A 13,427-nucleotide genomic window follows, 5' to 3' on the forward strand; every position below is an offset into this window, starting at 1 on the left:
ATCACTAAACACAGGCCTGAAATACACACAGATAGGACCTATTCATGCACAAATGGAGAGATGTCAGAGTGAGTGGGCTGCCAGTGCTGGACCAGCACCCTGAGCTGGGTTGGGGGGGTACGGTGCCTTGCTCAAGAGCACCTGGCAGTGCCCAGGAGGTGAACTGGTATCTCTCCAGCTACCAATCCACACTCTGTACTTTGGTCCGTACTGTGACTTGAACCAGCGACGGACTGAGCTACTGGACAGTATCATAAAACATTTTTTCAATAGCTTAGTTTTATCAAATGTTTATTCTAATTAGATCTTTACAAAGATGTATTTCCTTCTTTGTGGAATCACTGAGTGCCCCTCTAAAAGAGCCTCTCACTCTTTTAGACAAACACATTACATGAGCCACCTACATGAGACCACCTCATGAAAGAGCCCATTGTGTTTTTCAGTAAACCCAACAGGTGCATGTTCTTTAATTAACACATGAGCTACTGTTATGCTCCTTAGTTAAAAATAGTGGTTTAAAAAAATAAAGGGATCACAGCAAAGCTCATTCACACCCACCCACACCCTCCAGAAAGAACGAATTGATTACCAAGTGATAATTTGCAATTACTGCACGCAGCCAGCCAAGCATGGATACAGAGAGTGCACACAGAACAAGAGGAGGAGAAAATGTTAATGAAATTTAGAAATCAATTTTCATTTTAGGGCATGCTGGAACATGCGTAACAGTTTTTTCTGTGGCTGAAGTAAGTTTCTCACAGTGATAGGAATGTGTCTGCAGCTCTGGGGCCATTTAGCGAGGGGGAGGTCTAGAAATATGTTAATTGACTAAATTAGCAACAAAAACTGGTTAGTCCCACTGAGTGCCCTTGTTAACCCAATTCATGCTATGCAAGATGTGTAATCTCATTCAAAGACCTTCTTACTTACAGGCTGCACCAATAAGTGACAATCCCGGTATAATATTTCTCTATGATATTAAATGAATAATAAACTGTGCACACATAGGGGGACAGAATATGACATTGTAAAATCTCTGGATATACAGAGTGGGGAAAAAATGTAATTGGACTTTATCAACAAGAGGTCAATATCCTCTCTCATCGAGGCTTTGCAGTTGCTAAGCAACAAGAGTACAGGAATCAATCCCATTTTTGCTTTTTAAAAAGGGGCCGTGTTTGCTATCAGCTCCCTTTGGGCAATCCCTTACGACCCGCAGCGCCCTTTCTCACGAGACTTGAAGGCTGACAACACTAAAGGCTATAACACCTGCCAACGTCAAATCTTTCAGAATATACAGATATCCATCTACGTTATGTGGCAAAAGTCAGGAAAACAGTAACACAATACAACACGCACTGGAGTCGTGCTTCCTGAATCCTTTGACTGAAAGGTCAAATTAAGGGCTCTATGGCTGTAATACAAACTACTAAATTTGGATTTAGGCGTTTGGTGTGTCAGCAGGGGCCAATTATCCCCTCTCTGCATGTCTGTATAAATCATGGATATTATGACATGTCAGAAGAGCAGATACACCGTAAATGCACTTCACAGTTTTACTAGTGGTTGACTGGTATTACATGTAAAATTTAAACTGTGTGGTCTGGTTGTACATCAGGTACTTTCAGTCCAAGGTCCTTTTATTTTAATGTAGACAACCTTCTTTCCTGTACACAATGACAAGGAGGCTAACTGCCATTTCCGAAAGGACGCTACTTTATCACCTTGATCCGAGTGGTAATTGATGTCGCCACCTTCACGCCCTGCCGGGGAGGGTATTGATCGCTGGCTGTGGAATGTTCCCTCCAAAGAGTTTAAAACTAAACAGCGACCGCGCCGCAGAGATTTGTGAAGGGAGGGCAGGCAGAATTACATCTTGGGTACAAGATGGAGGGCAAGGGCCTTTAGAATGGTGTCCAATCAATACTTGATTTAGATGCTTTGCCCTTACATTTGAATCTCGAGAATAACAACAAGAAAAGAACAAGAAAACAAGGTACTTTTCAATCATCTCTCAGCAACATCTATTGCAAAATCGCTCAAAGAGTCATGAGAAAACAGCAAAAAATCAAATGCATCATAAAAAATGTTACATTTAAAATGCACAAGCAAGACCAATCTTTTGCACATTGCTGTCACACATATTGTTGGGCGTTTTAAATACAGACTGATGACCATTAATGGACTCCACTGCCACTTGTCGCATAATAATCAATTATATCTAAAGTGGGGTCAAGTCCAGCAGCACAATATATGTGATGGCCCTGTTGTATGATCCCACAATGACATCAAATGTTGAGAAGCACGGTTGGAGAGTTTGTTGGAGCTTTGGACAAGAAAAGCTGGAAATGGAAGTTTATGAGTTTGAGGCCATTGACCAGCTGTAGACACGTGGGCAGAGAAAGTGACAACACACCACACGGCCATGAAGAAAAAAGTAAGGTATAATTCACAAAGAGTTAATGTTAATGTATTAGCTACATGGTGTTGTTGGAGTTGGCACCCACATAAGGGAATGCATAAAACCCACCCATCATCTGGAACTACTTCACAGTCAACTTTTGCTTGAGGGATATTGCAATCAGATGGCCCTACTCATGTCCTAATGCTAGCCTTCACTCATTCTCCACTAATCATTCACCGTTTGCCTCATCTTCACCCCAGGGGATCCATAACATGCAAATAACCCTCAGTGGCCTGGATTCATTTATTGATTGACAGCTGAAGAAAGTGCTGTTTAGTTCTGAGGAGAACAGATAGGTGTTACTTCACCAAGACACTGGACTACCTGTGCCTTGGGGAAAGCAATCAGCCTCCCAGCAGTACAGGCTAACCTGCAAGGGGTTATAGAGACTGCATTCCCTGTCTGAAGCTGCAGGAATAAATTCTGGTTCTAAACTCTCAGAGAAAGAAGACAAAAGTCGGGACTAGGGCTGGGCAATATATCGATTTTATATTGATATTGTGATATGAGACAAGATATCGTCTTAGATTTTAGATATCGTAATATTGTGATATGACATAAGTGTTGTCTTTTCCTGGTTTTAAAGGCTGCATTACAGTAAAGTGATGTACTTTTCTGAACTTACCAGACTGTTCTATCATTTGCCTTTTCCCCACTTAGACATTACATCCACATTACTGAGGTTTATTTATCTAAACTCTAAGTGTGAAGATATTTTGTTAAAGCACCAATTGTCAACCCTAGAATATCGCCGCAATATCGATAGAGGTATATGGTCAAGAATATCGTGATATCTGATTTTCTCCCTATCGCCCAGCCCTAGTTGGGACACATAATTAGCAGTACATGGTGTACATGCTATTGTAATTTCTGTTAAAACAATTAATCATACATATATATACATATATATATATATATATATATATATATATATATATATATATATATATATATACATATACATATATATATATATATATATATATATATATATATATATATATCCTGTCCAGAACAAAAAAACTCATGGGTCATTGTGTTTTATTTGTAATTTACAAAAAAAAAAACTGTAGAAATGAACACATCAAATAGGTTGGACTAGAGTGAATATTTTGGTTATTTTTCTAAGTTTATATGTACCCACATTTAGACAGTTAACAATTAGCCTAGTCTCTCATTTTCTTATCTTGCTCTTTTTTAATCATGAAAAGAAAATCCCCATCCTGATACTAGGGACAACCACTGCTTACTTAATCTATATATGTAAAAGACATTGTTGCAGCCTTATGGCTTGTGTTTGATCAATGTGCTACATTTAGCACAGCAAACTTCACCCCAATATTTCCTGTGCCACAGAAAGTACTACCTCTGTAGGACATTTCCACTTTAGGAACTTTACATGGGCACCAAGAACCTTGTGAGGAACTAAAACGGTGTTTTGACCGGGGAACTAATCTCTAAATTTAGTTCCTGTACAATAGTTCCGGGTGGCAAAAGAAGTACATTCTTAAAGTCCAGGAACAATACGGGTAGAGTTGCAGTGTTGAATGTTGTTGATAAGTCAAACACAGAGGCTGTGGCAACTACAACTTATGCACTGCTTAATTTTCCAAAACAGTGAGGTAATTTGTATTTCACTTCATTTAACATTTTGTCCAGGGACACCCGTCAAAACACCTGTATAGAATACTAGGTGTGACTTATATCAATATTAGGAGGGGTGGACCATTCTTGATGTACAATTAACATTGAAAATGAGAGTCAAGAGAGCTAGTGAGTGAATGAGAGAGAGTGAGGGGCTACCTGGTTGAAAATTGTGTTTTCAACACTGCTGTTGCTTTCAAATTCCTCATTCGTCTAATTTGCAGAATGTTCGCAGTTCTTCAAATGAGATGGAAACACAATGAGAAATCCACAACCGTTTTTATTTTCTGATATTTGTTTCTCTGGTGTCATAATCCTAGACCTTTGCAGTCAAAGTGGGATACTCGGGAGCAGAGCCATTTTGGCGACAGAAACTACAGTCCCTGGACTACAACAGGAACTCAATTCCTGTGGTCATAATTTAAGAGAAGTTCCAGACTTCTTGAAAAGGCTCCTGGAAAAGTTCTTGTGGTGAAAAAGGCCACACAGCAGCTCTCCAAATTATTTTGAATTCTCAAAAGACTGTAGGTAGAGCCTTGAACAAATGACTTAAAGCGGCGTAGTTTCTGTCGCCCCCGTGAGGAATTCTAAGTAATGACAACAACACTGTCCACATGACGCAAGCCTTCAGTGGCTGTGCACCATATACAGTAAAATAGTAGCGCACTATAGGTTTAATATTTTTGAATACGGCATACAGCAATGTTTGCTAATGAAGCACCACATACTCTGCGCAAAGTATAAAAGCCCAGTCTACATTAAACAGTATGGTTGCTTTTATACCCGCTCTACAAGAACATTTATTTTGGTCAATATACAAAACAAGACATTAGGGCTTTCATTCAAATTTCTTATGAAACCTACAGCATATTACAATTTAAGTTCCACTTTCAAAATGGCTGATAAGAAAAGGCTTGAGCTAGTAAAGTCCAACTGAAATGTAGTCCTCCCTTTCCGTAGAGAGAAATAATGTCTATGTGTTGTTGCAAACTGACGTTTGTCTCGTTCAACAAGCTAAGGTGCAGGACCAGACGTGTTCATGTTCATGTTTGTAAACTGGATAAGAACGAGACTTTAGCGAGAAAGTTAATGGGGTCGGTCAAGGTCTGTGGCTCGTGTTGTGTAGCAGGATCGGTCTGGCTCAGTGTGACCGTCTGCTCTGCCTACAATAAAACACTGAGGTCACGGTTTTATGCAAGATTTAAATTAAAACCAAAAATATAACCTTTTTGCTTTCTGATGTTTTCACAAAGGAGATAGATAGAGAAGATATGTTTGCTGAAGCAGTTTGGACTAATACTTATCCTGCACTCCTGAATGTCTCGTAAATGTCAAAATCACATTAATGGTTTGGAACTAAAACCTTTCATATACACATCTAAATATACCCCAGCATATTTCGCCAGAGTACGAGTTCACAGAGAAAATGATCAATCCCCACCAGAGGAAAGCCCAAATATGAAGATGTTAATTAGATGTGTCTTTACACAGGGATCTAACAGCAAATCCCTCTCTCTGAAATACACTAATAATAGGATTACACAGCAAGACTCTGACAACACAGATAACAATCAAACTTGAATCATGTAAAATGTTACTGATCTCAATCCAATCTGAGCCAAAAAGGCACTCGGTGCTGGGAGGGGAGACGATCAAATGAGAGCTTCATTTGATTCTCTGCTTTTGACTGAAATATGTGACGCAAGTTTCATCATTTTATCCAGATAACCAAGTTTCTGTATTACAGGCACTTATCTAGTCTCATTTTCTCTGCTATGTAGTCATGCTCTCTAAATCTCCATTTGTTAAAATTAGAGGATAAATACTGGTGATCAAGTAATGAACTGATCCAATTCCATCTTCTATCTTTGTAATGAAACTGCCATCTTTTAGGCGGAGGTGGAAGGGGGGGTGTTTTATTAAAAGCATCTTATTTCTATCTTGTTCCCCTCACTGCATACCTTCCAACTACAAAGCCACAGAATTTGAAATCGTTTCTGCTAGTATGCTTCACTCATTAACTATTTTACTGCATTCATTAGAAAATAAGGGTGACAACAAGGGCATACGCTACCGCTACATTCGGGAGGTGTTTCATATGGCAGTCTAAACACATACAAGGGCCTCCGTTCGCTCCCTGAGCCCTTCCCGTGTGCACTCTCTCCACCAAACAAACACTCGCACGCACACGAGCACACAAAGATACACTCTTCAGAGCTGGAGAGACGGAGCTATGACTATTGCGCCTCGCCTTGTAAATTAGTTGTTTACTTCTGCTCCCTCTCACACTTGCTCGCATCATTAGACACCTAAATAAAACAACCGGCTGCCACCAATTTCCATCATACAACCTCATTTTAGTGGTAATGACAGAGTACATACACCGATAGACTGACGCCCTAAAAACAAGGTGAATGGCGTGACAAGAATATTTATGAGCAGAGAAATGTAATTTGTTGTTCTCCCTATTTTCTATCCACTTACAATGTCTCTATTAATTATGCCGTTCTGTATGCTAATATGGCCTGGCAATCCCTGGTCATTTGGGCTGTGTCAATTTCTAAAACGGATTTCACGGGGATCAATCTATGCACCGAGGTTTATGATAGAGCGCGCCATGGAAAGAGAATGTGAGAGAGAGAGCACTGAGAACGGAAAGACAGATAGGTCCCTACTTCCTAATTACTTTGTTTGAAGTGGTTGATAGTTAATTAATCTACAGTGTTATTGTGTTATTCTGGAGAACCACTTGATTCACAACATTTTCAATTAGTAGTCTGAGAAAGAGGGTTCACTCAATATATTATAACGTATACGGCATATTAGTATATTATAGCTGTAGGACAAATCAATGGAGACAAGATGGGAAATCCTATACAGGTCGTATTAATTATGGAAAACCCATTCAAAAATGACATTTGCATGTACATATTTAATGGTTGCTCATTTGTATGGCTGAATACAGGCTAATCTGCCAGACGATGTATATGATGCGCTCGCTAGCGACACCACAATTACTGTGGTGGCATAGTCCAACTGAACGCAATGGCACTTACCATGAGACAAATGGTTTAATTGATCGGTTATTTACTATGATATAATGAAAATAATCAAATCCTCAGCTTTTGAGAAGCTGGAACCATCAAATGTTTAAAAAATTAATTTTTGATTATCGAAATAGATTTATTTTCTTTCGCCAAACTAATTCAGTGTTTCCCAAATTTTTTACAATGCCGTACCCCTTCAGACTTTTAACCTCCATGCTATGTATGCCCCGCACTCTCACTATAGCCTTGAAGAAGAAGACTTGAGGTTAACTTCAGTTAGTTACACACACAGAACGGTTATTTTTGCATTTTCCAATGTCAACAGTTGTGGATGGTTCCAATAGAACCGCTCCATTCCGTCCCGTTTTCTCGTTACCCCTCTGTTAAGGTACCTATTACTCTGATGCATTACTAAAAGGCGGAGCTAAAAACACTGCAGTCCGCGATTGGTGCAGACGTTTCTCTGCATCGTCTGTGAAGAGGAAATACAGCGAGAGCCGATGGAGCAGTGAGGAATAACAAGGTTTTTCAGCTCGTTTCTCAGTGCTGGCTGCTAATGGTATTATGCAGAGAGCGTGGTCTTGGACTGAACGTGAATATGTATTTAAATGAACATGAACTTTAGAGAACAGACATTTGTTAATTTTCCTTTAGTTTCTTTTCCAGAAGTTGAAGTTTATTGCTGAAGCAGCTGATAAGACACCTAGCTGTTTATTTAAACTGGGCTATAGGTTTTAAAAAAAAAATACATCCTCAGTGTGTTTGAGAAATACACTCACATCTAGACCACACCTACCAGCCAAACCTCACAGGGAGAAAAGTCTTCAAGGTGGATTTTCTTCTTAAAGCCTGTCTTTTAAGTGAGTGTCCGCCTTGCCAGGGACTTTAACACACAGGGGGAGAAGGTTTAACTGTGAGGACGGGTTATCTTCCCTACTCTTTCTCCTGCTGCTTGAGGTCAAAGGTTAATTCATCCAGTCCCTGGGTGGGACGGGACACAATGGAAGACAATTTGTTCTCCTCTGCAGGGCTGGGAAGCCCCACGGGAGGAATCACACCTAATTAATGCAGCCAGAGAGAGAGGAAGGGTTCCGCGTTTTGGATGTAGGTAATCAAACAAAGAGCAGGGAGATGGACAGGGTTTCTACCGCTTTTTCTTTCAGTCTCTTCTGTTTTGTTCTCTCAACCTGTATCCCATGGACAGCCTATCTTTTTCTCTCTCTGGCTATTGTTTGCGCTGCCTACCTCTCACTCAGAGACAAGAGAGGTTCGAGAGCACAGGCAGGAAAATCAATCAAGATTGGATTGATAGTGTAAACTGACAGGCCAAAGAGGCAGCAAACCGTGATACATGAGCAGATTAGGATCAAGTGTGTCTGCAGGAAACGGGTGTGACTACAAGTTGCAGAAAACTAGAAGCATGCAAAATTAACCCATTGTGTTTCGTGCAATCACTTAAATTAGAACAGGCAGCGAACTAAAGATTTCTCTACTTAACAAATACAAAAAACGATGAGATTTGAAGGACGTTAGCAAATTACAACACTGTCCATCATCATCTACATTCTACACTGTAAATACCTCAGGCAATACCATATTCACATCATAAAGTTTCAATAACATGTTACATGGACGTGGAACCTTTAAATAAAAGCCAGTGCCATTTTGCTGATCAGGAACAGGTTTTTCTTGGATATCAACTTCCCAAATCTGTGGAAATATATGTTTTAACTGCCACCTGTCACTTTTACATACTACCTTAGCGTCATGTGCAAGCAAATGTGTAGGGAAGCCAGAGCACTTGGAATAGGCTAGCTCAAAACTTTGCAGCGCAGGTATGCTGGCAATAATTTTTAAATGCTCCCAGCCCTTATCCACCATCTGAACCACTTTTGGTCCTGAACATAGCCTGTTGCAAGATTTCACAGTTCTCAGCAAAAGAAAGAACATGACAATTATTTTCTTGAAAAGAATTGTGTCTGCTGTTGCATTGTTCTAATTGGTGACTGACCTTCATGCTCCTTCTCTGTAGCACCGGTTTTCTTCATCTTCTTTGGGGTTTTCATGAAAAGTGGAAAGATGGTCCGCAAGCCCAGGATATCTACAAACTTGTGACAGTTATCTGCTCCCTCTGGTCCAATCATGGCGTGGTCCAGGACCTTCATAGCGCTGGTTCGAGACATTTTCTTTTCTCTGCAGCAGAGAGAGGAAACAATGCTGAAGTCACTTATTGTTTCAAGAGATATAAAGAGCATGCATATTTGCAATTACGTGTCCTGAAAAGGTATGTCTGTTAAGATAGCGGCCATAAAACCTTTGTGTTTAGGGTGAACTGGTAATACAACACTATTTTTACGCATTTATTTTTTTAAAGTCATTTCAGACTTGAAATGTCAGCTTGCTCTCATTTCTAGCGGTGTAACTCCTAAATAATATGGATTTTTGTTCATGGGAATGACTGAATCAACTAAAACATGGATACAAATAGCCCCCAGAGCTTTACATTTTACATTAGTACTCAAAATAATGGGTGCAACAAACCGTTATGCTGCTATTAAACAAAATTGTAGAATTTTCCCTTAGGTAGTGCCAGTCGCCACAGGGAAGAAAAAACACTTACTCTTGATTAATTTGGACTTGAGATATATTACAGAAATCTAAATATAAAAACTACAACAATAATTAGGAACTTAAACTTAAATTTTTTCTTTTAGGATTTAATTGGCAAACATGTTTTATTTATATATATTTTTTTAAATCCAGCAGTTGTTAGGAAAATTCTCTTACAGCAGAGATCTTCAACAGGGGGTCCGGGACCCCTATGGGGTCCTCAGAGTTACTGCAGAGGGGCAGCCAAATTATTATAACGTTTCTGAAAGTTTCGAAGAAAATTTAAATATCTTAATATAATTCCAACATATTATCTGCAACATTATTATCAAATATAAAATCAGCTTCACGAGTATTTGAAAGATGGAGACAGCTTAGAGCCCAAAATGATGCAGTGTTGGCTAATTTCCTCCTAAACAGGTAATGTTAAGCATTAGCTTCAGGCTAATTTATCACAGCTACAAGGGACCGGAATTGTATGTCATTTCAACATTTGTGTACTGACATTGAATTATACAGCTAGAGTACCCGAGTAGGTTCCTCGCAAAAACAATTGAGACAGAGCCAGTAAAGTGGTCCCAAAGTAGTGGTATTTGTAGGGGTTACTACTGTAATTCTAAGCCGATGAAGTCCGTCTGTCTTTCGGGTGGAGAGGATGGCGAGGTTGTTGCGTTTTTAGCGGCTCCTACGGTAATTCTATGCCGAAAAAGTGTGTCTGTCAGTTGGGTACAGAGCTCCCCAATAAACAATACAAAACAGAAGATAGCAAATGTGTGTTCTGTCAAACAAATACATTATAGCTATATTTATCTGTTTTCCATCATCAAAGAATTGGCACAATAAAGAGGACCAACTGTTTTATGCTCTGTCTACACCCCACACTTCACGCCTCCTCTCGGGAAATGTAGCTGTCTGTCACAGTGTCACTTCCTCCATTCCCGCCAATGACAGATGACAGTGTTTATCTCAGAGGAGGGACACATATTTCAGGCAGTTGAGTCTGGTTCTCCAGACAGACACATTATGTATGATGGACGGCAGGAGAGGCCAGGGGGGAGCGATACACAGTGTACTTTCCGAAGGGAAACTAGGCAATTCAGTTGGGAGACAGGTGACCTAACTCAACATCCTGGTGTCGTGAGCTACGCCGTCGTCGATGTGCAGTGGCTGCGAACATGACAGCAGCAGTAGGTTTTTTAATTAGACTCAAATTCTAGATGAGAGTGAATCACTCAGAGATGGGCCCTGGCTTAAAAGTGTATTAACCTGTGCTGACTGACATGATCCTATACACCCCAAAGTCTCACCAAAACATTCTCAGACGTAATCAGAAAATAACAATATCCCCGAAAAAAAAAAAAAAAAAAAAAAAAAAAAAAAAAAAAAAAAAAAAAAAGGTACTGGAGCTATACATTCATAAATTTGAAATCATGAAATACCTTTTGTAAAACTACTGGTGCTACACTCACCATGAACGGAGTAGATGGTTCTTAGACATGTGTCTGTAAAAATGGCAGCAGTACATCACCGTTTTAGGAGGAGGTGTCTAGTCTGACAAACATTTAGCTGTGCCAGAAATTAATCAAGACACCAGGTATGAAATCAGTATGTAGCACAAGGCTGAAGAGGCCTGGGAGGGAATGAAATGGAGTTTTTGATGGAAAACTAATAAATGTGTCTCAGTGAGTGAGATGATTTGTTTTGTATTCCGTTGCTCTCTCGTTTCTTTTTATTGTATTTTTTATTTTGCAGTTGCATTGTGGCTTGGTTAGAAAGAAAGAGCTTATCTTTTGAAAACAATAATCAAACTGAACAAGTTAAACTCGAAATGAAGGATATGGTGAAAAGGGTGTAACTTTGATGAGTTAAAGGAACACTCTGGGAATTAGATTTACGGTTTTTGATTTACAATGATCACTTTTATTCAGTTTTTTTGTTTCTTTTGGGTATTTTACATTTTATGCCATACGCTGGCTTTGATACTATACTTTCTTGTAATTTTGACTGTATTTTTGAATTCAGATGCGTTTAATTGCTATAAAAAAAAATCTCCAAAAAGTTAGTTTTTGGAAAAGAATACTCAAAGAAATAAAATAAAGTCAGCACAATGTGCGATCTGAAGTGATCTGATAAATAAGCAGTATGATTTTAAGTATATATTATAACAGGCAAAACAACCGCTGTAGTTATCACCTAGCAAGTATATCCTACACATTAACTACATGTAAGGGGTACAGCAGCTACTGAGAAACTACATAGCACAGCTCTTATAGAAGTTTCTGATGGCAGTGGAAATGGCCGACAGAGAAGACAATTATGTTCATGTTATGTTAAGTTACGTTGATCACTTTCTGTAACAAAGCAAAATTAAGAATTTACACAGTAATATATTCATTTTCAGGATATAGTAGAAAAGTCTTTTCCATCATCGCTTTATATCAAAAGGTGAACTAAAGATTGTAAATAGCCCCTTTCACACAGCCTGTACAAGGGGGGATTGTTGCGCCTTTTATCCCCTTCGCCGTCTGCGTGAAAGTTACCAAGACGGAATGGGGGGGACGGAGTTGTTGCGCCTTTAAGCTGGCAGCAGAGGTAGTCACCGAGCCGTAACAGAGCCAAACCAATGTCTGTGTGAAAGGGACAGCCGGCATGGCGGGACTACGATGCGTAAGTCAGTCGCAGATATGTTTGCAATTACATCAGATATGCCGCAGGGGGTGGTGTGGGTAAACAAGTCCTAGTTGTTCTACAGTATGTGACACAAGACACTGCAGTGCAAGGCGGTAAAGCAGCAGACATGATATAGGTGGACAGAGCGGCACAAAGAGACATTGAGCTAACCGAAAGTGGACTCCAACGGTAACCAGGAGTGCAAAATGAAGATAAGAAATGAGGACTGTAGCGACAGCGAGTAACTGTCAATTTATCAGGACATTATGACAGCTCATTCCACTGTATGTCAGCCACTATTGATGATTTTCAATAAACGAATAACATTTATAAACGTCATGAAATCTATGGACATTCCAAGGTGTTTCCTGGCCCAGAATCGGCCTTTGGGGAGTGACAACACACGGCAGTGAGCATGATCGGTCTGTGTACAGTAAAGGCAATTCTGTGTTACCTTATTTGACAGAAAGCTATGCATTTACAGTGCTGCTCATGAGTATAGGAACCCCTGCTAAAGTTGACTAAAAAGAGGAATAAAAAAAACAACCTTTGAGAACACCAATTTCCTTTGAGAATGAATAATGTATCGTAAATAAATAAATGTTCTTCCTTAAAATACAGGGGGCATAAGTATAGACACTTCTATGATTAAATTCCCATAGAAGCAGGCAGAATTTTATTTTTAAAAGGCCAGTTATTTCATGGATCCAGGATACTATGCATCCTGATAAAGTTCCCTTGGCCTTTGGAATTAAAATAGCCCCCCCCACATCATCACATACCCTTCACCATACCTAGAGATTGGCATGGGGTACTTTCCATAAAATCATCTCTCAATGCAAATCAAACCAGCTATTAGGCTAACTGAAATAAAACCATGCCAATCTCTAGGTATGGTGAAGGGTATTTGATGATGTGGGGCTATTTTAATTCCAAAGAAAATTGGTGTCCTTAAATGTTGTTTTTTTCCATATTTTTTGAAGACAGATTCA

General features: G+C 39.5%; 1 protein-coding gene across 1 annotated transcript in view; it reads right to left on the reverse strand.

Annotated features, from left to right (window-relative positions):
* ctnnbl1 (catenin, beta like 1) overlaps positions 1–13,427 on the reverse strand; it is a 60,845-nt gene that overhangs the window by 25,143 nt on the left and 22,275 nt on the right. The window contains exon 11 of the mRNA XM_028583021.1: positions 9,167–9,348. Coding sequence (XP_028438822.1) covers positions 9,167–9,348 — 182 coding nt within the window. The remainder of the gene's footprint in view (positions 1–9,166; positions 9,349–13,427) is intronic.

This window comes from Perca flavescens, chromosome 7 (genome assembly GCF_004354835.1).
Source record: "Perca flavescens isolate YP-PL-M2 chromosome 7, PFLA_1.0, whole genome shotgun sequence".
In the NCBI taxonomy this organism is placed as follows: Eukaryota; Metazoa; Chordata; class Actinopteri; order Perciformes; family Percidae; genus Perca; species Perca flavescens.